General features: G+C 41.1%; 3 protein-coding genes across 4 annotated transcripts; all 3 read left to right on the top strand.

The window, feature by feature from the left end:
• Positions 1-157: 157 nt before the first annotated feature.
• LOC130413443 (complement C1q and tumor necrosis factor-related protein 9-like) lies at positions 158-1,819 on the top strand. The gene is made up of 3 exons (XM_056738668.1): positions 158-427; positions 628-681; positions 806-1,819. Exons 1-3 carry the CDS (start codon positions 241-243, stop codon positions 1,606-1,608), a joined length of 1,044 nt encoding a protein of 347 aa, XP_056594646.1. The 5' UTR covers positions 158-240; the 3' UTR covers positions 1,609-1,819.
• A 3,774-nt stretch (positions 1,820-5,593) lies between these two features.
• c1qtnf9 (C1q and TNF related 9) lies at positions 5,594-7,255 on the top strand. Its single transcript, XM_056738665.1, has 3 exons — positions 5,594-5,863; positions 6,064-6,117; positions 6,242-7,255. Exons 1-3 carry the CDS (start codon positions 5,677-5,679, stop codon positions 7,042-7,044), a joined length of 1,044 nt encoding a protein of 347 aa, XP_056594643.1. The 5' UTR covers positions 5,594-5,676; the 3' UTR covers positions 7,045-7,255.
• Positions 7,256-7,816: 561 nt separating this feature from the next.
• spata13 (spermatogenesis associated 13) lies at positions 7,817-24,943 on the top strand. 2 transcript variants are annotated; one of them, XM_056738976.1, is made up of 14 exons: positions 7,817-8,435; positions 14,590-16,008; positions 17,369-17,410; positions 17,843-18,280; positions 19,785-19,929; positions 20,044-20,162; positions 20,344-20,523; positions 21,415-21,597; positions 22,443-22,622; positions 22,701-22,933; positions 23,052-23,181; positions 23,453-23,825; positions 23,931-24,005; positions 24,277-24,943. In XM_056738976.1, the coding sequence occupies exons 1-14, from the start codon at positions 8,427-8,429 to the stop codon at positions 24,453-24,455; spliced, it is 3,705 nt and encodes a 1,234-aa protein (XP_056594954.1). In that variant the 5' UTR covers positions 7,817-8,426; the 3' UTR covers positions 24,456-24,943. The 2 variants fall into 2 exon arrangements, with proteins under 2 accessions (XP_056594954.1, XP_056594955.1); XM_056738977.1 differs by lacking the exon at positions 7,817-8,435 and adding an exon at positions 12,748-12,847.
• The last annotated feature ends 22 nt before the right edge of the window (positions 24,944-24,965 follow it).

The following is a 24,965-nucleotide window of genomic DNA, read 5'->3' as shown; positions in this document are numbered from 1 at the left end:
TATTAGTTAAAAATGAAGGATTTCTTGAGGTCACAAGTAATGTGTAACAGATTTGGCTGAAATAAATCATCTACAAAAGGACTTTCTGACCAATGAAGTCACAGGTTTACAATGTGATGTAATAACTAAAACCATATTAAAACATAATCTATTATTTCTGCACATTTAGCATCTCACAACACAGACACAACAGATGTATTTTAGCTGAACCTTTTTAGGCTGCTACTGTGCTTGAGGACCATGCTGTTTCCAAGGCAATTCTGTATGCTTTTTCTATTTGTTTCAGTAAATGCTGCAGAGCAGGAAGTTTCTGGAAAGCCTAACAGTTGCATGTGCGGTCACCCCGGAATCCCAGGAGATCCGGGACACAATGGAATGCCAGGTCGTGATGGCAGAGATGGGGCCAGAGGTGACAAAGGAGATGGGGGTAAGACCAAAAGCAAGGACGTTTTCTACAACAGTGACCTTTAGACTAACTTTTAAAGGTCAAATAACAGCAGTGTTATGAAAATGTGTGTATTGCCATGTGACTTTGTATGCAATAATGTACAAACACAATCTGAAGCACAAGGATGTTTTTTATGAATTTAAGGATTTTATCTGATTTTTTTTCTGAATGGCTCATAGGAACATGTGGAGAATCTGGTCAAAATGGTCCAAAAGGGGATAAAGGAGAACTTGGTAAAATGTGAATTTTGTTACATTTTCTTAACATGTAATCAAATATAACTTTTTTTTCGCATTTATGTTAGTGTGAATAGAAACCACTCAAGTAGATGATAGTGTTTTTTGGCTGTTAAAACAGGTATTCCTGGCATAGCTGGTATAAAGGGCCAGCGCGGTGAAGACGGAGAGCGGGGCCCACCTGGCAAAATGGGACCCCAAGGTTTCCCAGGGCCTCTTGGCTTGAAAGGTCAGAAGGGACAATTGGGTTTTCCAGGACCACCGGGCATCAAAGGTGAGATGGGGCCTGTTGGCCCAGCGGGGCCACAAGGTGACACTGGCCCTAAAGGAGAGAGAGGCTTAATAGGTCCTTTGGGTCACCAAGGACGGCCAGGTCCGAAGGGTGATTTTGGGCCTCAGGGCGTCAAGGGCAGCATTGGTGTTCACGGCGATAAAGGCTCAATAGGAGAAATTGGCAAGCCAGGTCCAAAGGGAGACATGCCTGAGGTAACAAAAAGTGCTTTTTCGGTTGGATTGACTGTAGAAAGCAGAATGCCTCCTGGTAACACACCTATACGCTTTGATAAAATCCTCTACAACCAGCAGGGTCACTATGATCCTGAGACGGGTCGCTTCACGTGTTCTGTCAGCGGAGCCTATTTTTTCACTTATTACATCACTGTTTTGGTTCGTGATGTCCAAGTGGCCATGGTGAAGAACGGTCAGAAAATGATCCACACTCTCAACAGGTACCAAAACGGCGAGGATCAGGCATCAGGGGGAGCAATCCTAGAGCTGCAGGCTGGAGACAAGGTGTGGCTTCAAGCGTCTGATGGAGAGCGATTCAATGGGTTGTTTGCAGACGAAGATGACGATACTATTTTTGCGGGATTTCTTCTCTTTGCAACAGAAAGCAAGCCTAGCTACCCAAAAGCTCCCGTTTGATAGAGTTCAATGTTCCTGCAACTATGATCCACATGTGATTTGAAAGAAAATGTTTTGAATTCACTAAATGACCAATTGTGTTTCTTTTCTGAAATATTTGCTGTGTCGATTTTTTAACCCATGAGCTTTGTAGATTTACATCATGATCAAAATAACGTATCATTTCAGTGCTTCTTACCAATGGATTAAACTATTAACCCTATTGACTCCATTGTTTGTGCCAAGTGTTTGTTAATGCCCATATCCTGTTGTGTTTATCTATATGTTTGGTTCTACACATCAGCTAGCCAACATTTGATATTCATACATGCATATAATTTTGGTTAGATGCACTGTCAACTTGCTCTTAAATGTTCATGAATCGGCTTTGACCCTTTCAATATGACAGGAAACACCTATACGTTTTTTTTATTCACAAGGCCCACCCCTTAATGTCTGTAATGCTCTGTGATTCCAAGAAAGGGCTCAATGTAAATTTAACATATATTTTATAATTCGAAAATGTCACATAGAAGAACAACAGCACAGCTTTGATATACATGCTCGACATTAAAACGTTTTAAAAAGTGTCATATAGGCCTACATAAAAACATTCTCACAAGAAAAAGGTTCACTCGTAGACTTGAGTGACACAACAACAACAACAACAACAACAACAACAACAACAACAACAAAAAGAACAATCCAATATCCTGAGCTAAAACTAAAACAAATTAGTTTTGCACGTGCACGTTGTCTGTGAACTTGCGCAGGCTAAAGAAAAGCCTGTGAACGGAATACATATTGCGTTTCTTTAGTGTCAATCAATGCATTTCTCTATTTCTCAAATAAATCTCCGCACTTTACAAAAACAATAACAACAGTGCGCGTCCCGTATACAGATAAGATACAGATGCACTTTAATTTTGGCTGGCGTCCCGCGGGCAGACTGCGGAGCTCCTATCACAGTCGACAGTCTCCGCCCCGCAGCAATCAGCGCAACAAGTGCAGTGATGCTGTCCAATACCGTCTCTCCGCCCGCGCAGCTCCACGGATCCCTCCGGCTGTGCTTCTTCGCCACAGAAAACATTAAACTTTCAAACGGGTCCGTTTCACCTCACAAATCTGCCTCGCGAGCGCTTATTTCGATCACGTGCTATTGGATCGCCTGAGGGAGAGTTCGGGGCACGCAGTTCGTGGAAAGTTTTTCGGTCCCGGTAGATCTTCGGCTACGGGGTGTTTGTAAGGCCTGCTACAGTGCCTCAGATTAACAACTTCGTAGGAGATTTTCTCAATATTTTGCTTTTTTTGCACCCTCAGATTCCAGCTTTGTAAACACTTGTTGTTCCGCCAGATAGTGTCCTATCCTAACAGACCATATATCAAAAGAAAGCTTTAAAATGAAGTAAAAATCGAAAAATGTAACCTTAAGACTGGTTTTGTCGTCCAGGGTCACATATAAGATCAACCACTCTAAAAAATTGAAAAAAGCGTCCTTTATGAAATATTCTGAAAACAACAACAGAAAAAGGAAATAACATTTAATCAAAAGCATTTTATACTTAGTAAAACAAAAGGTCACAGCTACATCTATAATCAACAAGACGACAAATCATTGGTTCTTTAGATTTTATTGCAATCGTCTGAAAAAACCTTTTAGTTCTAATTGGAAGAGGAAGGGGTGCATGACACATTTCAAGAGCATAAAGCTTTTACTAATGAAAGAGCATTATTCATAAGGTCAAGCACTGGGATGCCTTAGATTGAATTTGCAATGTCACTCAAGTGGAAAATGAATCAAGATAAAGTAACATAAACAGGGTGCAGAGGAATTGTACAAATAGCATTGAATTGCAAAGTGCTCTCTAGACTTTATGGCCCAGTTTCACAGACATGGCTATGCCTTAGTTAGATTAAGATATTTAATGTTGCTAAAAATGCTTTAGAAGAATACATTACTGGTGTGCATCTTGACACAAAACAATTGGACTGACATATTTTAAGATATTTCTGGGTTATATTATATTCAGGTAAGACAGGTCACACATTCATTTTAGTTCGGGACTAGTCTTCAACCTTGTCTGTGAAACCAGGCCTTTATCTGTTAAATAACATTTCTAAGCAATACAATTAATGGGGTATAAATTAAAACACAAGATGCTCAGTGTTTTCCTGCCTTTACTGACATCAAGCGCTCATGGAGCAAAATCCCAACTGTTCAACTATTATTTAATTTCAGAAAAGTCCTTTTTTTATTTAATATATTTTCACTTTTTTAATAAATTTAAAGGAATAGTTCACCTTCAAAATAAAAGTTCGTGATAATATACTCACCCCCATGTCATCCAAGATGTTTATGTTTTGGTTTCTTTAGTCGAAAAGAAATGAAGGTTTTTGATGAAAGCATTCCAGGATCTTTCTCCGTATAGAAGACTTCAATGGACTCCAAGTGGTTGAAGGTGCATATGCATATGTGCAAAATGTATATGCTTTATAAACAGAAATGTTCGCCTTGCTCTGTTCTGCGATGCGCTCATGACTAGACAAAATACCTAATTACGTTGAAAAGGTCACGCTTGACGTAGGCAGATCCGACAGCCGGATGACATCATAGTACCGCGGGAGCCATTCGAAAAACCATTAAACGCAGGGTTTCAAATCGCTCTCGCTGTACTTAGATGTCAAATTGTGGCGCCGCATCAAGTCAAACAAGCCTAGTATTTACAATTTGGACATGCAAGTTTTCAACGTAATACCATATTACGCAAAGTCATGAATGCTATCATAGAACAGAGCAAGTCGAGCATTTATGTTTATAAAGGATATATATTTGTATTTTTCATCCTGGGCCGGGTCGTGGCGGCAGTAGTCTAAGCAGTGATGCCCAGACTTCCCTCTCCCTAGACACTTCCTCCAGCTCTTCCTGGGGGACACTGAGGCGTTAGGAGGCCAGTAGACATAGTCCCTCCAGTGTGTCCTAGGTCTTCCCCGGGGTCTCCTCCCGGTGGGACATGCCCGGAACACCTTCAGCTGACCCCTCTCAATGTGGAGGAGCAGCGGTTCTACATTGAGCTCCTCCCGAGTGACCGAGCTTCTCAACCTATCTCTAAGGGATCGCCCAGCCACCTTGTGGAGAAAGCTCATTTCGGCCGCCTATATCCGGGATCTTGTTCTTGCCGTCATGACCCACAGCTCATGACCATAGGTGAGAGTAGGAACGTAGGCTGACCGGTAAATCGAGAGCTTCGTCTTTGGCTCAGCTCCTTCTTCACCACGACAGACCGGTACAGCGACCGCATTACTGCAGAAGCTGAACCGATCCGTCTGTCAATCTCCCGTTCTATCCTTCCCTCACTCGTGAACAAGACCCCCAGATACTTGAACTCCTCCATTTGAGGCATGAACTCTCCACCCACCTGAAGTGGGCAAGCCACCCTTTTCCGACTGAGAAATTTGTATTTGTATTTTATTTTAGAAAATTACATATCGTTTGGCAGGATAAGACCATTATTCATGGTCTGGTGTGGTTTGAAGCCCTTAGAAGTTGCACTGAAACTGTTATTTTGACCTTCAACAGTTTGGAGTCCATTGAAGTCCACTATATGGAGAAAAATCCTGGAATGTTTTCATCAAAAACCTTCATTTCTTTTCGACTAAAGAAACAAAAACAGAAACATCTTGGATGACATGTGAGTAAATGATCATGAAAGCGAACTACTCCTATAATACGAGCTATAGTCCACATTGTGAGAACGAAGAATAAAGTCAAGAATCAATGTTGTAAATGTCTACCTCATTTACAAAATGCTATGCTAAAATGGATTGTGCAATAACAGTTTCCAGGTTGATTATTAGTTAAAAATGAAGGATTTCTTGAGGTCACAAGTAATGTGTAACAGATTTGGCTGAAATAAATCATCTACAAAAGGACTTTCTGACCAATGAAGTCACAGGTTTACAATGTGATGTAATAACTAAAACCATATTAAAACATAATCTATTATTTCTGCACATTTAGCATCTCACAACACAGACACAACAGATGTATTTTAGCTGAACCTTTTTAGGCTGCTACTGTGCTTGAGGACCATGCTGTTTCCAAGGCAATTCTGTATGCTTTTTCTATTTGTTTCAGTAAATGCTGCAGAGCAGGAAGTTTCTGGAAAGCCTAACAGTTGCATGTGCGGTCACCCCGGAATCCCAGGAGATCCGGGACACAATGGAATGCCAGGTCGTGATGGCAGAGATGGGGCCAGAGGTGACAAAGGAGATGGGGGTAAGACCAAAAGCAAGGACGTTTTCTACAACAGTGACCTTTAGACTAACTTTTAAAGGTCAAATAACAGCAGTGTTATGAAAATGTGTGTATTGCCATGTGACTTTGTATGCAATAATGTACAAACACAATCTGAAGCACAAGGATGTTTTTTATGAATTTAAGGATTTTATCTGATTTTTTTTCTGAATGGCTCATAGGAACATGTGGAGAATCTGGTCAAAATGGTCCAAAAGGGGATAAAGGAGAACTTGGTAAAATGTGAATTTTGTTACATTTTCTTAACATGTAATCAAATATAACTTTTTTTTCGCATTTATGTTAGTGTGAATAGAAACCACTCAAGTAGATGATAGTGTTTTTTGGCTGTTAAAACAGGTATTCCTGGCATAGCTGGTATAAAGGGCCAGCGCGGTGAAGACGGAGAGCGGGGCCCACCTGGCAAAATGGGACCCCAAGGTTTCCCAGGGCCTCTTGGCTTGAAAGGTCAGAAGGGACAATTGGGTTTTCCAGGACCACCGGGCATCAAAGGTGAGATGGGGCCTGTTGGCCCAGCGGGGCCACAAGGTGACACTGGCCCTAAAGGAGAGAGAGGCTTAATAGGTCCTTTGGGTCACCAAGGACGGCCAGGTCCGAAGGGTGATTTTGGGCCTCAGGGCGTCAAGGGCAGCATTGGTGTTCACGGCGATAAAGGCTCAATAGGAGAAATTGGCAAGCCAGGTCCAAAGGGAGACATGCCTGAGGTAACAAAAAGTGCTTTTTCGGTTGGATTGACTGTAGAAAGCAGAATGCCTCCTGGTAACACACCTATACGCTTTGATAAAATCCTCTACAACCAGCAGGGTCACTATGATCCTGAGACGGGTCGCTTCACGTGTTCTGTCAGCGGAGCCTATTTTTTCACTTATTACATCACTGTTTTGGTTCGTGATGTCCAAGTGGCCATGGTGAAGAACGGTCAGAAAATGATCCACACTCTCAACAGGTACCAAAACGGCGAGGATCAGGCATCAGGGGGAGCAATCCTAGAGCTGCAGGCTGGAGACAAGGTGTGGCTTCAAGCGTCTGATGGAGAGCGATTCAATGGGTTGTTTGCAGACGAAGATGACGATACTATTTTTGCGGGATTTCTTCTCTTTGCAACAGAAAGCAAGCCTAGCTACCCAAAAGCTCCCGTTTGATAGAGTTCAATGTTCCTGCAACTATGATCCACATGTGATTTGAAAGAAAATGTTTTGAATTCACTAAATGACCAATTGTGTTTCTTTTCTGAAATATTTGCTGTGTCGATTTTTTAACCCATGAGCTTTGTAGATTTACATCATGATCAAAATAACGTATCATTTCAGTGCTTCTTACCAATGGATTAAACTATTAACCCTATTGACTCCATTGTTTGTGCCAAGTGTTTGTTAATGCCCATATCCTGTTGTGTTTATCTATATGTTTGGTTCTACACATCAGCTAGCCAACATTTGATATTCATACATGCATATAATTTTGGTTAGATGCACTGTCAACTTGCTCTTAAATGTTCATGAATCGGCTTTGACCCTTTCAATATGACAGGAAACACCTATACGTTTTTTTTATTCACAAGGCCCACCCCTTAATGTCTGTAATGCTCTGTGATTCCAAGAAAGGGCTCAATGTAAATTTAACATATATTTTATCCTTCGAAAATGTCACATAGAAGAACAACAGCACAGCTTTGATATACATGCTCGACATTAAAACGTTTTAAAAAGTGTCATATAGGCCTACATAAAAACATTCTCACAAGAAAAAGGTTCACTCGTAGACTTGAGTGACACAACAACAACAACAACAACAAAAAGGACAATCCAATATCCTGAGCTAAAACTAAAACAAATTAGTTTTGCACGTGCACGTTGTCTGTGAACTTGCGCAGGCTAAAGAAAAGCCTGTGAACGGAATACATATTGCGTTTCTTTAGTGTCAATCAATGCATTTCTCTATTTCTCAAATAAATCTCCGCACTTTACAAAAACAATAACAACAGTGCGCGTACCGTATACAGATAAGATACAGATGCACTTTAATTTTGGCTGGCGTCCCGCGGGCAGACTGCGGAGCTCCTATCACAGTCGACAGTCTCCGCCCCGCAGCAATCAGCGCAACAAGTGCAGTGATGCTGTCCAATACCGTCTCTCCGCCCGCGCAGCTCCACGGATCCCTCCGGCTGTGCTTCTTCGCCACAGAAAACATTAAACTTTCAAACGGGTCCGTTTCACCTCATAAATCTGCCTCGCGAGCGCTTATTTCGATCACGTGCTATTGGATCGCCTGAGGGAGAGTTCGGGGCGCGCAGCTCGTGGAAAGTTTTTCGGTCCCGGTAGATCTTCGGCTACGGGGTGTTTGTTTCACTTTTTTTGACTACTATGTAGTTTCACATTCATCGACGGGCCGTCCAACGATTTCCGATGAGTTAACATGAGTGATTCGCTGGACCTTGAACTGTTGGAGGAGTTACTCGCGGCTCGCGAACACATTCAAGCCGCACAAGTGTCGTGACACCGGGCTAAGACGCCACTCAAGAACTATGATAAAGGTAAGACGCGCGAATATCGACTGATGTACGCGTCGATTAGAGTTATTTTGTGTAGTTTTATTGATAGGGGAACATATATACGGTGATAAGTGCCCCAGCAGAGAGTTCCGCTGGCACTTTATCGTCTTGCCAGTACCGTTGGGTTCAAAAGGAGCTGGAGGGAGGAGGAGGGGTACTGTGTATGCGTTACTATCCCACTGGTTGTCATGGTGATGTGGGGGGCGCGCGCAAAGCTTGTAGGGAGATGGAAGATACGGGGTTAAGAAAAGGAGGAGGAGGGGTGGCGAGCGGGTCTGCTTTATAGAGATTGAGTTAATTAAACTTAATAATGAGCGAGAACTTTATTTTTCTTACTCCGTTTGAGCAAAGGCCCGTAATCGCATTCATCCATAGCAGATCGTCACTGAAGTATAATACTTACTAGTACGAACTGTAGTAACATAAATGTTTTTTCTTTTGTCAACTATTTTACTCAAATGATGGCGTCACCGCTATAATCATAGTTTAAGCATGATAATTATAGTAAAACTATGATAGTATAAATCGTAATATGGCAACTTTATACTTTGACTGTAATAAAACCACTTATTCTTAAATCTGAAATATTAGTATCAATCTCACGTGCTTGACAAGGTTTTGTTGTGATGCTTTGAAACTAAGTGTTAGTTTTAAGCATAAAACACCATTTTTGCTTTAAAATGTGTAAACGCATCATTTGTCATGCTTAAATATAGTGTTTAAACTCTGGCATGTGCAAACAACATGCTGCTCTTGACATAAGTCATAGATAATTGAGTTCCACAATATTTCACTGCCATCTTCATTTTGTAATGCATACTAAATAGTTAAAACACTTAGTCGGACACTTTCTCTAAACAAGTGCTTTTGAGTGTCAGACTTCAACACACAGGCAATGGAATGCACTGCACACACACACAACGAGAGGGTTTGGTCATCACAAGAAATACACAAGGAACTTGTATGCCTCGCTGTACGTGCCTCATAAACCACGGCCACCATAAATGAATGCAAAGATTTATTTATGTAGACCTGCCCGAATATTACACTTCCTGATATAATACAAATGCATTGACGGAAGCTTTTCAAGTGTTTAATACTTTTTAAAAACAGAAGTTGTTCAGTTGAAAATATTAGTCGCTATGCTATTTTAAAATTCTTTGTACAAATGTGCAATTAATTTGATTTAGAGCTATACAAGTATTAAATAGCCTATAAAACTTGCATTTAAATACTTTTATAGCTCCACTGTGATAACAAGGATTTTGGAATTTCCATTAGTGACTCTTTTGGCATTTACATTAGGCCGTTGTCGTACAAAAACGGGGTTTTAAATCGAATACGATCGAATGCCGTTTCCACATGCGTTTAAGAAAAAAATCTACGTTTACACTACACCGAAGAAAAGCCTGTCACATGACCATTCAGACACGCTGGGCACGCGTACTTAAATGTAAACGGTTGTATGGGCATACAAAAGTTTGTTGTTGATGATAGTTTGTTACTAGTCTCTTTAAGATCACCTTGTCGATTCGTGTACGCAGCGCAGCTTGAAATTAAACATGCCTGTTGTTCACATGGTCGCTGCGAGGCTAGTCATTGTCGCCTTCAGGTAGCGTAATGGCTCATGTGACAGAGGCTTAGCGAATCAGGGTGGCAAACGCAATGATACAGAAGATCCAATCAGTAAAGCCTGTGGCATAGTTCGTTTTTTTTACGTGTAGATGAGCGTATGCATACAGCCGAACGCACAGCCTTGGGGTGTGAAGCATTTCCAAAAGTCTCCGTTTTCGGGGGTCAAAAACTCTGGAGTTGTATAAACGCCTTCTCTTACTCAAACTTGTCTGGGTCCCATTTCGCCCTTAATGATAAATAATTTGCTTAGACAATTTCCCTCAATTGCCGCTAAGGAAATGTCTTCAAATCTTAATGATCCCCTAACAGGCTTCATTTTCTTTTTGCAAAGTATGTTTTTCTTTTAGTTTGGGGGGGAATGTGACCTGAACATGTTTTGAAATACACACCCATTGAGCTTAACAGAGCTTAGTATTTCTCAGAGCATGCTGAACGTATATTGACATGTTTCGCAGCGGTGGACTTGGTGTAGACAAATGCAGGTCAGGAGACAGGTGAGATGAATGAGGTTTCACATGGAGCATTACTTCACGCTTCCCATGCCTGAAGTAGGCAGGGCGTGTCTGCCTCCTAACTATACTTCCTTGTCTTGCTGACAAAAAGGAGAACTGGGTCATAATATAGCAGGTGGTATCAGTAACCTAACAAAACAAAAAAGAATAAATCACTCTTCTATGCTCTGTACATTGGTAGTTTTGCAGTACATCAAACGTGCCAGAAAGGCTCTGTGACTAGGTTATCTACATAAGCGTATTTGATAGTATACAGGATTGACTAGTCCAGACTGATAAAGCCTTATTATCAGATTAGGATAAAGAGAGGGGTGGTACACACACTATAGTATAGGTTTGAGGAGGATCTTGACCAGAGCCATGAAGAATGCTAGTGTTTAAAGGGGTCATATGACACAGCTAAAACGATCAATGCATGTGAGGGAAACGTAACGCTTCTTACAATATTTGGAACATCAGGTTCCTCTTCAATTGTACTGACAGGTACACCATCTTACTTGCGTACATATTTGGGCGGTCTTAGTCAAATCATTTCACCAACTGACGTAGATTTGTGGGGGTGTGGTTACACGAGGCATTTCAGGCAGGTCTGGGTGAGCATTCGCTTTTAGATAGAATGAATCTTTTGTTCACACACTAGCATTTGTGCAATTTTCAGGTCTAATGGTGCTCTTCCACCTCATGGTACCGTCAGGATTAGAACGTTCAGTTAATTTCACTTCTGCTCACTTTGCTTTTCCACAGCAGTTAGTAGCGCCTCAAAGTGTGTGGGGATTATAAACATATCGTCATTGTTGCACCGCCTCTACTTACTCTACTGTAATGGCGCATATCGATAGCGGATGGCAGCAAAATACCGCTAAAATTCCAAAGAATTTGGGAAATCTTAAAATAAAAAGCAGACAACGATCATTTGGTTTGCTCGACGGCGCACGAGGGTAAGCTAAAGTAGCTTTTATCATTGCGTTAAGGGTCTGTCACAAAGCATAAACGAAATGCCAATATTACGTATTAAAATGCGTATTCATGTGTTGCAAATCTAATGACGCTGGTAATGATTCTCTCTGACCAATCAGTGATCTGTGTGTCACATTATGGTATCGGTACAGTACGCATGGAACCTCAACCAAGGTGGTACTAAAACAAGTATCAGGTACTAGGTACTGTACCCAGTGGAAAAGCTCCCAAAAGTGAGCTGGGTGCAAAAGCGCCATAATACATGCATAGGCAACTTATAACACACCAAAGACACAGAAAAACGCGTATTCGCGCCATATGACCCCTTTAAAACATTTTCACAGTGAAACAGTCTTGCATTCAGTGGAAAGGGGTGAGTCAAACTCTAATGAGATATTTTCTTTCACTCCAGGCTCTGAAGATATCTCAAATCTGTTAGTTGACATGGAATAATTCAGAAGCTTTGGGCGGCTAAGGCGCGTGGCTTATGTACTCAGCCAAAAGTATAAACACGCTTTTAAAAATGCCTGGAATTCCTCGTCATAATCGTGGCTCTGGTGAATTACATTTAACTGGTTCATAAAGCGTAGGGTGCATCATTCCTGAGTGATTCGACCGCAACGCAAGACTTGCTCATCTTGATTGGCAGATTACAAGAACTGGTGTGGTGGGTTATTCTTAGGTAAAAAATTCCTTAGTCAGGAAGCGTTGGGCCTGTGCCTATTTATTTATTTGATACAAAGGCTTGATCATTTGCGTTAACAATTAAATCGTGTGTAATCTTTCACCCCACCGGGCCCACCCTAGTTTTAAGGCGCTGGCAAAATCTTGTTAATCCAATCGTGTGATCTCGCTCTTATGGAGTGAGAAAATGAGTGTGTGACTTAAGAATGTAAGACGTCATATGATAGTATGCATGCATCAGTGCTTATTAGTTGTAGGTGTACTCTGGCACATTAGCAGATCCCCAGCAGGCGTCTATGTGATTATGTATGTCTGTATTCTTGTTTAGGGAGTTTGTTTTGAGCCTGACTTTAGCTGGTAGCCAAGCGGAGGGGTTTTGCTCTTAATTAATTCTGACTCGGCAATGATTATACAGACGAGGAAGAGTAGGAGTTCAACTTGAAGCTCAGAGACATCGGGAAGTGTAAGAAGGCAGTAAAAAGAGATTCTAGTTAAACAAAAAGGTCAACTGGCAGTTTCTTCCTCATGCCTCAATGGAGCTAAGTGCTAATGGGTAGCTGGACTTGATGTGATCGAGATCAACCTTTGCCTACACTGAGACGGAAGGTATGTTTGGTTATTCTATATGGCTATACCGTATAGTGGCAACCGATAAGTATCTGGATACAAAAGTCACACTTAAATGTGTATAAAAGTGATTGCATTAGATAAAAAAAAATTGCTGATCTATTTACGATAAACTAGATTTGTGGCCAACAGTGTTGCCCAACCTGACAATTGACATCTTGACTTTTTATTCAAATATTTTATTAAAGATGCATGAAAAAAACGTGTAAGCTTGTTGCATTGGTGTGTTTGGGGTTTGAGCTGGAGCTCTGATTTGAGAAGGCGAGGAAAAAACTGCATACAACATGTCCAAAGAAATAGCCAGGAGAATGACTAAAAATGATTGAGTACCAACAAATATTAATAACAGGTGTATTTAAGGTATTCTTTATTTTGCTGGAGATTATTGTTTTTCTATCCATTTTTTTGTGTACACTATAATAAAACTCAGTTTAGTTGGTATACTGTGGTTTGTCTTTTTGCTAAATTATTTAGTCCGACAAATACCTAGGTGTTTTGTTCATTTTATACCATACACCTCATATTTTGATGGTTTCATCTAATCACAGAGGCCATTGAAAGCGTTGCCCCCCTCCGAATATTACTTTTCAGCCCCAAATGTCATCTGTTAGCTTCTAAAGATATTTTTTTTCTATGACCTTCCAATCTACTTTTATATGCATCAACCTTTGAAAGTATAACAGTTCGTTGTAATCAAAATTCCTTGAAAGGTGTAGGTGGCTTACTCTGTTTGGCCATTCAGACTAACCCATTGTTGTTTGAGGGGGTGCTTTCTGTTTTTGAGACCAAACGGAAGCCTGTTTGAAAATCATTGTTTCTTGTGAATTCTTAACTAAGACAAAAAGTAAGTGTACACTTGTAACAAACTCCACCTGTGGTTTTCTCGGGGTTGATATGTGAACATGATAGGAACTGATTTCATACATCCTCTAAAAATGACCTTGGGACTAATTATCTCAATCATTAGTATCTCTGTGCATTAACGTTGAGCACCCAGCAACCAAGGGGTTAAAACTGCTCAACCTCCACAGGTCTCGAACCCGACCCATCTCACCCCTCAAAGAATAAATCTGGTCCAAAACTGTGCAATTTGTTGCATTAATCACAAAGGATTAGCAATTTTCATTGCTTAGTCATGCTCACAAAAGCCTTTCATCAAAGCTAATGTCGCACCAGGCTACGACTTCCACACCCTCAGAGAGGGGCCTCACTTTATCAGGCCTAAAGAAATACAGCCTATGTCTTTCATAGGAAAGTTTACAACACACCTCACCCTCAATGTGATCTACGAGTATCCAAGCATGCCATTCCCTGGCACCCTCCAATACAACAGATAAAACACTTGATTTATTATTGATCCTGTATTTGTACACAGATTACATGAGACATTTACACATGTGGGTGGATAAAGCAAGGTACGATTTACTTCATCCATGATACTATTTAATGTCAAGGTCATGTTATCAGCCGAGGTTGTATAAGTTCATATTTCATGTAACAAGACACAACCATTGTGCGTGTAAAACAGATTACACAGGTGTTGTATTGTTTCATTGATGTGTTAAGTAAAATGCCTTTCAGACAAAACACTTGATCATTTTATTGTCTAACTCCATGTCACGTGCCCTATTTTCTTTATTCATAGACTTAGATTTAGGCCTGGGTCAATAGACCTGTTGTATGACAGCATTTAATATTTCAACTTCCTGTCACTTTTGCAGGCTCCTTCATCTGGCTCGCTGGTGTCCTCTCACAGCAATGACTCTTTCAAAGAGGACCGGCAGATGAATCCCAAGCCTAGCTGTGGTGACCAGGTCCAGCCTGTCATATCCATGCCATGCTGTGAGGAGAACAGACTTAACAGACTGAATTCTCAGGCCCAGTCCGTTCCTGTGATTGCTGCTGGTGGGCAGGCCAAGCAGTACCCCTCTAGGGTTGTATGTCTGTTTTCCACCCAGACAAAATGTGAGGACAATGCTGCTCCAAAAGGTCCAGCTCTCAGGCCCCAGGCGTGGTCTGGACTGGCTAACTTTCGCGCCATGGGATCTTTCAAAAAACTGCGGTCTTCCGTGCTCCAAGGAATCCAGAACAGGAGCAATGCTATGGCAGCTGGACAGGAGAGAAATCTTTCCACAACGGTCAATGACGATACCAATGGTTTCTTTGTAACCAAGCGAAATGTCACAACCAATGAGAAGACGTGTACGGAAATCGACAAAGTGTCAAACGGTACATCCAAAAGTAGCAAAACATCACTTGTGGATGAAGATGAAGATTGTGAAGTGGAAGAAGTGTTTCAGAAGAATTCACATTTTTCAAGGAGTATCCGCAGGGCTTATGGACCGGGGCGCATCCCGTTGGTTGACATAGTGCAGAGACAATCAGAATGCCCATCTACCAGTGAGGGCATCATGGAAAAGTCTGCGTTACCTTGCAAAGTCCCTGAAGCTCAAGAAAATGTCAAGGTTCAGAGTAAACTGAGCAAAAGTGCAGAAAATCTCTACGTCTTCAAGAGTCATTTTAAACGCAAAGTTACCTCAACTGAGCCTCAAAACCCAGATAGCTCTGATACTACAATTCTTCAGAGGACCACCAGCTCCTCATCCGTCGACTTGCAGAACCATGGTTCCAGTAAACGCCAAAGTCCCATGAGAACGCGGGGACATCTGCGAAAGCTTGTCGGCAGTTTAACAGACCTGTCTGTCAAAAGTAAAAACTCTCAAGGCCACGCCCCTAAAGTGCCACCGTCACATCTAAGTCAGCTCCATGACGAGTACTCCCGCAGAACGCCTTGCGTTAGCTCATCAGGGCGTCAACCGAGGCCTTCACCTGCACCCAGCAATGCCCAGCAGGGAAACATTCACCAACACCTGCCAACTTTGCACCCCGCTCCCTCCTGTCCCGCCTTCTCTTCCTCCGTCGATGACTCTTTGGAGCCTCCCAGCAAATCAACAGCCCTCATGAGTGACTGTACGCATTTGGCTAAATCTTCAACAGATTTCGTCTCGGTCTGTTCTCTGGAAAGGTACTGTGAACCTATGGAGTGCCATCAAAATGGAGCAAATTACCATGTCTCTCAAACGCTCGCTCAGTGTTCAAGCCCCAGTCAAAAGGAGACCGTCAATAGCAATAACACGGAGGTAAGATACTTTATAATATCCTAACATCTCCATCTACTGTTAATGGCTTCTCTGCCAGCAATAATATGTTGAACATGCATTTAGTGGCCTATAAACTGTATAGACTTGGCTTGTGATTTTGTATATTTACATTCATTCAAGGTCTAGTGTTAACATTTTGGGAGAATCTATTGACGGAAATGCAGAGATGCAGAGTCTTCAGAGATATATAAAGACCTTACATAAGGTCTTACATGAGGCGTTATGTTTATATTACCTTAGAATGAGCTATTTCTATCTACACACACCGCGGGTCCCCTTGCATGGATTTTGCCATGTTGTTTCTACAGTAGCCCCAAGCGGACAAACTGCTCAACAGATAGCGTTTCGTAAAATACGTTATCTCCTTCTGCAAAGAAGCGAAAACATGACTACGACATAGCTCTGTTTCAGCCAACGTAATGCTTCCAAAGGGAGGGCGAGCGGTGGAGTGAGCTGTTTGTTGCAATTCGAAACCTTTAAAAGCAATAAGATCAAGTAGGGGCAAAAACAAATGTGAAGCGAATTTGATATTTGTTTGACAACATTTGCTCGGCAAACTTATCACCAGACGATATTGTTGTTATGTTTGATTTGTTCTTTGAACGAGTGACGTATTATTAGCAGCAAGTCTGGACAAGTCTGGACGAATTTGATACGTCTAGTTGTACAAGACGGACTTCTGATTGTAGATGACAAGTGATTGATTGCCAAAATCTGAACCCTTGATCTTTGACATAGGAATTCATGCCTTGAAATAGACTTGCATCATAGTTTAATCACACAAGTGATACCCATTTCTGATGAAACCATAACCTCGATATTCATTACCTATGTTATCACATCAAAATTCAGCAAATTTGGCCTTATTTTATTTTGTTAGGGTAATTCGCTTTAGTATTGTGTCATGATTGGCCGATCAACCAATCCAAGTTGACTTTATTTCCATATCACTGACCTCTCCTTCCCCAGCACTTCCTCTAAAGCGATAAGTCTTCTGTTTGGATTGTCACATGGGCGCTCAGCTGTCAGGAACTCAACAAAGGCAGCATGTTGAGTTAATGATTGGTAGGATTGCTTAAACGCAACTCCTGAGACTGAACACGTATGAGCAAGGACAATGTCTCCTCCCCGAGGGAACAATCTAAGGGACAAAGTCCAACAGTCAGACCAAACCGGCATAAACACAAATGTATGCGGTACACGCAAGCCAATAAAGAAATATGATGTAGACAAGCCGCAGTGGGCATAGTGAAGTCTCTTTTATGTGTGGGATTTTATGCATAATACGTTTCGATTGACTTTTTTCACCATGATTCTGGTTCAATGTGTGCCATTTCAGTGTTTATGGAATTCTGCACAGAGAGAAATAGACGACTCCGAGGTAAGAGTTTTCTGTATCTTGTACCATATAGACTAATATTAAATAACACATGATTACAGACTAGAACATGTAGAACATGATGAGACGGACAGACCACAGATCAATCTGTTTCTTTTTTTCTGTTTGTACAGATTGTTAATATTGATGGCTGGTAATAACAGTCCAGTAAATGTCTGTCTTTTAGGATCCATATCGTATCGACCCATGAGCGAGCAAACAAAAACATTGCTATAATGTAAATACAGTAGCTAGAGTTCGATATTTAGCCTTTGCAACAAAATTCTTGGCTTTGATGATCAAATGCAATTATGTAATTTAAATGAATCATGTAATCATATCTAGAGTCATTACGCAGCATAATTCTTTCCTGTAATACAAAAGGATGTTTTGTATGAATCACTGGTGCTAATAGCAGGTGTTTGACTTCTCTAGGCTGCTTCATCTGAAGAAGTGTTAAAAGCTCTTATAAAAACAAGTGATGAGAACTCCAGCACAGCTCCACCTGTCCGAAGCACCTGTGACACACAATCCCCACTGCTAACCACTCCAGCATCACCAAACTCTCCATCTTGTGCCGGTGACTCCTCCACTTCTGTAGTGCCCCGGAAAAGCGCTGTTCGCTCCAAACCTCGGCCAGTGTCTGACTATGGCCAGGTGGACAGATCAAAGTTCTGCATCCCAGAGGACAAAGAGATTGAGGATATGGACTACACTTCCCAGAAGGACTACAATAGCAATGGGAGCTACATTGAGAATTACAGAAAGGAGAATGGGGATGTTTGTACTCAAAGCCAGAACAGAAAGAGGCGTCCCATCTCTGTTATTGGTGGTTTGGCTGAGCAGAAGGACGATGCTGAAAGTTTGTCCTCGGTGAGGCAATGTCCACTTTTGTTTATACATTTTGTCAATTTTAAGTCATTTTTAGCAGCATCAATATTGCGTATGCAGTGTGCATTTCAGGACAGGTTTCCCAAAGACTTCAGTAGAGTTTGTAGTTGCGAAATTGCTGGATGAAAATCCTATTCAGGACTCTTTTAAAGGGATAGTTCATCCAATGGAAATTTTTTGATCATTTACTTTACTTATTTATTTCTTCTGCAGAACACATAAGAAAATAAGTTTTAGGATTTTGCTTTCCAAACACCATTTGCTCCTTTGAATTTAATTGTATACACACAAAACCACCGAGACATTTCTCAAAATATCTTCTTTTGGGTTCCATAAAAGAAAGAGGTTTTTTTTGGTGAACAGAAAGCATAACCCATAATAAGTTACACGTGCCTTTGGGGATTCTTAACATTGCTACACTCCCAGGAGATTTCTTCCTTTGGGTGTAGCATTATGGCTTAACTGTATGATGTCAAAGGTCAGGTGGTTTTTGTAAATACTCTTTGTCTTTCCCACAACTACATTCGTTTAAAAGACCGGCATCCTATGATACTCACTTTCTTAAAGGGTTACTTCACCCCAAAATTTACTCTATATAAATGTCTTTGTTCTTATGAACCAGAGAAAGATATTTGGACGAATGCTTATAACCAGACAGATCTTGCCCCCCATTGACTCCCATAGTAGGTAAAAAAAATGGTAGTCGAAAGTCCCCCGGAACTGTTTGCTGTCCAAAATACATTAAAACGTCTTCTTTCATGTTCAACAGAACAAATAAAGTACTTGTTCCTACTATGGGAGTCAATGGGGGGCAAGATCTGTCTGGTTATAAGCATTTTTCAAATATCTTTCTCTTTGTTCGAATCATCAGACCAAATAAATTTATACAGATTTGGAACAATTCGAAGGTGAGTAAATGATGACCGAAGTTTCGCTTTTGTATGAAGTATCTACTGTACCAAGCACCCTCCTGTTCTCATTACGGTTATATGAAATAAAGCTCACTCTTATTACTGTAACCCAAGTACCAATTGAACAGCATTACATCATTTTTGTGATCATGGTGTGAACTCTTAGGAGAGAATGCAAATTTTATGGTCTTGCGCTCTTATGTGTATCAATATATTTAGACCACATTACTTGGCGATTGTTATCAGGATCTGACTTCCAACCAGCATATCAAAAAAAATCTGGAAAGATTTGCCTAACCTGCCTTTAATTATAATAATTTCTATGTACGATGATTATTTTTATTGCTGTATTACAGCAAGGAGAACGAGGTTGACATTTTGAAAGTGCCTAGTAGTAAAAAGACAGTGTTATGCAATGCTTGCAATGTTTTGCATTCAGAACAGACGAGCTGAAACTTCAGTCTAATGACCCCCTCACAGGTCGTTGTCCTGCTGAGAACAGCCGTTGAACACTGTCTTGACAGAAGGTCTTGAACTCGACTGATTAAAGTCTAATCTTTGCTTCTCCGTTGCAGCTGGTTTCTCGTCCTCCAATACCTTCTCGTAGAGTCCCTCCATACCGGGCCGTATCTGCCCGTCTGAGACCCTGTGTCTTCTCCCAGAGCACACCCATCGACCTGGATAGAATGGGACGACGCAGAGCTCGCAGAGTGCTCAGTGGTGAGTGCCTGTTTGGTTTATGCGCTCATATACACACTTGACTACATGAGAGGCTTTATTGCGAGATTGTTTTTTGAGTGGAAATATTGATTTGCGTGTGTGGTTGTATTATAGACGGTAGCTCTAATCCGACATTGGATGACAGCGTCAGTGAAGAGGACGGCAGCTTTGAAGAGCTGACTGAAGGAACGCCGTACCTCCAACCGGAAGCCGACCTTTTCACACTCAATCAGGTTGTTAATTTGTAGGTCGAATAAAGTTTAATTTCAGCACTTTTTATGAAAGTGCTTCACGTCACTGCTTATCTGTTAAATCCCGTGCTTGTATGTTATCTCCTCGTATTGCACTTATCTCTTTATCTGATATCTACCCTCTATGTTTAGTGTCTGTAATCTTGATCTCGATCTTCTCCAGTACATAAACGCAGGCCATGCCGTGTATGCAGAGGCCTTGTGGGACCACGTCACAATGGAAGAGCAGGAGCTTGCCTTCAAAGCCGGGGACGTGATACGGGTTCTGGATGTCGGGGAGAAGGATTGGTGGTGGGGAATGGTGGGTGACTGTGAGGCATGGTTCCCCTCCAGCTTTGTGCGGGTGAGTTGCACTTTCACCTTCGCGGTGAAACAAAAGCAGATTAAGACACGTATGCTCTTAATGCCTGAACACTTGTGATTGGATCAAGTCATATGTCATAGTAAGACATCCTGCGTGGTTGCTCCGGGTGACCCAGCAGGAAATAGCACATGTGTCATCGTGGTTACAAGTGCAGATTGACCGGTTTAAAAGAGATGAACATGAATGGAATGGAGTCGCTTTGTTTTCAGCTTTAGATAATGTGTGTGTGTTTACAATCTGTGCCTCTGTTTATGCTTAAGATCCAAGAAGATGAGTCAATCAGACACAAAGAGGCTTTCAGTGATTTGATCAGGTCTTTGTTGAAGAGGATGAACCAGTTCAATGTCTCCACCAGTTACAAGCCTGTTTAATACAACTGATCATTGTACTTAATCATGGTCACCTGTGTATTAATGGGATACTTTACCCAAAAATGAATCTCCTGTCATCATTTACTCGCCTTCGAGGTGTTCCAAATCTGTATTATGTCTTTGTTCTGATGAATATTTGGAAGAATGCTTATAACCCCCCATTGACTCCCATAGTAGGTTAAAAAAATGGTAGTCGAACGTGCCCCAGAACTGTTTGCTGTCCCACATTCTTCAAAAAGTATTTTATGTTCAACAGAACAAAAAAAGTACTTGTTCCTACTATGGGAGTCAATGGGGGGAAGATCTGTCTGGTTATAAGCATTCTAGCAAATATCTTTCTCTGTGTTTGATTCATCAGAACAAAGAAATGTATACAGATTTGGAACAACTCAAAGGTGAGTAAATGATGACCGAAGTTTCACTTTTGGGTGAGGTTTCCCTTTAATCCATTGAGTCACTTGATCCTGTGAGATTAACCATAAAGTGGTTGATTTTCCAGGTACGGGTAAATCAGGAAGATTCCAGCAGTGACAGTGTGGAGAACACGATGGAGGAAGAGTCGGCCCCTTCGGACACACACAAACAAAGCTCTTATCACCGGGAACAGATGAGAGCAAATGTGGTCAATGAGATAATGGACACAGAGCGTGTTTACATAAAGCATCTCAGAGATATCTGTGAGGTGAGCTTCTAGAACAACATTATGCTTTTAACATCTGCTTTCTGTTGCATCTGCACGCTGTTGACTTGTTTTCAGGTCTATATGAATCGATATTTAACATTATCACAAAGGAACCCTTATCTTAAAGATTGACTGTCAAATTTCTGACAACACTTCTTGTTTTAAGTATGAGATTAAAATGAAACGAAATCCATGTTTGTCTTCATTGAAGATAACTACTAACATTATCTCATAGAATTTAGCCATACAGCTCAGAGTAGTTTAATACTATCTTTAACTCCACCCCAGACGTTCATCATGGTCAGCATGAAGTTCTTTGGATGAGAATTTGGAATTCTAGAATACTTCACAGATATTACATTCTTCTATTTTTAAAAAGTATGTAAAGCAAAATGTAATTGTATGGTTACAGGACCTCGACACGTTGCATTGTTTATTAAGTGCAGTTAAGATCATATATTTTTGGTATTTATTTTGAGCTGGCGTAAAAAAATTGCAACTGAGTTTAATTTAGACTTTGCTTAATCAAGATTACTTCTGGTTCCTTTGGAGAATCAAGTGGAATGCATTGCATTGTGGGATACAGTACCAAACACAATGTGCATAGCTGTATCTGCACATTTTTGCCAGGTAATAGTTATTAATAGGTGGTAGTTATTCCAAAGAGAATTGGATTTAGAGTGCTGTTTGTTGCTGACCTCTGCTGGTCAAACCTGTAATAATACCATCGCAAAGGATAACTCTTCACAGCTATGCAAGACTCTGTTTCTTCACTGGTTTCAAAATAAATCTGTTGATGAAATGACACAACTTACATTAATCATTTTGATATTCATTTGTTGTAGGGATATATTCGTCAGTGTAGGAAGAACCCTGCCATGTTCACAGTTGCACAGCTTAAGACAATCTTCAGCAACATCGAGGACATCTACAAGTTCCAGAGAATATTTCTCAAGGACCTAGAAAAGAAATACAACGCGGAAAACCCTCATCTGAGTGAAATCGGCTCCTGCTTTCTTCAACAGGTATCTTTACACACATTCAATGAAAGACCACTGCAACAGCCATTACAGATTTGCTCAAATATTCTGTCTCTCTCTCAGGGGGAAGGTTTCTCTATATATTCTGAGTACTGTAACACTCACCCATCAGCGTCTGCTGAATTACATCGTTTAATGAAACAAGGAAAATACAAACACTTTTTTGAGGCGTGTCGACTTCTACAGCAGATGATTGACATCTCCATCGCCGGCTTCTTACTCACACCCGTACAGAAGATCTGTAAATATCCTCTCCAACTAGGAGAGCTGCTAAAATACACACCGCAAGACCACAGGTAGATTTTTTTCCATTTAAACTATTAAAATTGCTCTGGAATCATTCTCAAACCTTTGAAATGTAAAGAAAAGCGCAGGCGTCACCTACACATTTTTACTGTTTTTTTTTGCCCACAGTGACTATTCGGGGGTGTGTGATGCACATAAAGCGATGAAAAATGTGGCGAGTCTGATAAATGAGAGGAAAAGACGTCTTGAGAGCATCGATACCATCGCTCACTGGCAAGTGTCCATTCTACACTGGGAGGTTAGTGATGACACCATTACATATGTCGAGCGTCACAGCGTCACAAACCGTGTCTAATGAAGAATTTTGCCTCACCAGACAGACACCTGAGTGTAATGCAATAAGATTAAAATTGAATATCATGTTGATCCGTTTATTGCATTATGGGCTAATACGCTGGGTCACTTACATGGCTAGGCAGGGCTTTGCATTTCATCTCATTAAAATTCCATTATAGCCAAATAAAAAACTAATCGAAGTAACAAAAATAATCCCGTTCCTCTACCTGCAGGGAGATGATGTGTTAACACGGAGCTCTGAGCTCATCCACTCAGGCGAGCTGACACGGATGGTACGGCCCGGTAAGACACAGCAACGCAGCTGCTTCCTGTTTGACCACCAGCTGGTGTTCTGTAAGAAAGACGTCCTGCGGCGAGACCTGCTACATTACCGTGTTCGTCTAGACTCAGACCACCTCGAAATAATTGACCTGCCCGATGGGCGGCACCATGATCTGGGCTTACTGAAGAACACATTCCTCCTTCGGCATTCAGAGAACCTGGAGGTGTTAAGTGTACTTTGCTGCAGAAAGAACCAGGATAAGCAGCGGTGGTTGCAAGCGTTTGAGCGTGAGCGCAGACGTGTTCAGGAGGACCAAGAGATGGGTATGTTTTTTTTTAAAGGTATTGGTTTGCACAAAATGTTTTTTTGCTTAAGCCTTGATTTCACGGAATTCTGTTAATATGATGTTTTCATTGCTCTGTTTTCAGGGATGGAGATTAGCGAGGCTCAGAGGAAGCAAGCAGTTCAGAACGCTAGAAAATCTAAACAAGGCAAAATGAAAAGTAAGGTCAAAGTTACAATTGTTTAATTAAAATACATATTACTGAAAGACCTGACAATAGTCATTTAATAATATAAGATTTAATAAAATTATTTATTTATTTGCTCAAATTTGGAAAACTAAACTTCTTTATGTTGTTCCAGTTCATGCTTTCTAGAGCAAAGAATTGAGGCAGTGCTCAATGAACATAATGACACTGAGCTATCTTGTTAGTTTTTCCATGCTTTATAAAAATGGTATTAAATGAAATGCGATTTTGTCTGCGTTTTCAGAAATGAATTATTCCAGTCATCCTGTGCCTCCCCACCATCAGCCGCTACATCCTCTCCATCAGCGCCACGTGACCGTGCCAACCAGCATCCCGAAGCAGCAGGTCTTCTCTTTAGCAGAGCCAAAGAAAAAGCCTGTTCATCTGTGGTACTTAGCACGCAGCGCCTTCTCCAAAAAATGACGAAAAAGAAACTCTTTCCACACTCAAACGTGACTGTTTTGAGCAATGATGTGGAGATTCATGAACGATGCAATAGTACAGGACTATACTGGATTGCTATTTCCCAATGCATACAAATGTATATTTATATACATGTAAGTAGGTATGTGTGTTTTGAATGACATGCCTGAGTAAACAGGCTTAAAGTGCTTAAAGATTTGGTATGCGAGATGGTTTTATGAAGGAATGATGGTGGACGGGGAGTGTTTAGTGTTAGTGCAGAAAGTGTTATTCCTGTCAACTTACTACTATGGTCTAAAAAAGCTGCTCCGGCAAGTTTTCCCGTCCTTGCCACCTTAATGTGTGTCCGACATGACAATGATTTCTCTTCAGCTTCCTTACAATGTGTCTGTATATTTGTATTGCTTTATCAAAGGCTGGTGCCTTTTTAAGAAAGCCAACGCTAACATTTATCATGTTTAAATAAATGTACAAAGTTTGTGCCTAAATGAGAGTTTAAATGCATCACGA

This window comes from Triplophysa dalaica, chromosome 23, assembly GCF_015846415.1.
Source record: "Triplophysa dalaica isolate WHDGS20190420 chromosome 23, ASM1584641v1, whole genome shotgun sequence".
NCBI lineage: Eukaryota > Metazoa > Chordata > Actinopteri > Cypriniformes > Nemacheilidae > Triplophysa > Triplophysa dalaica.
The sequence above is the reverse complement of the archived record's forward strand: the minus strand, read 5'-3'. Positions and strand labels throughout refer to the sequence as shown.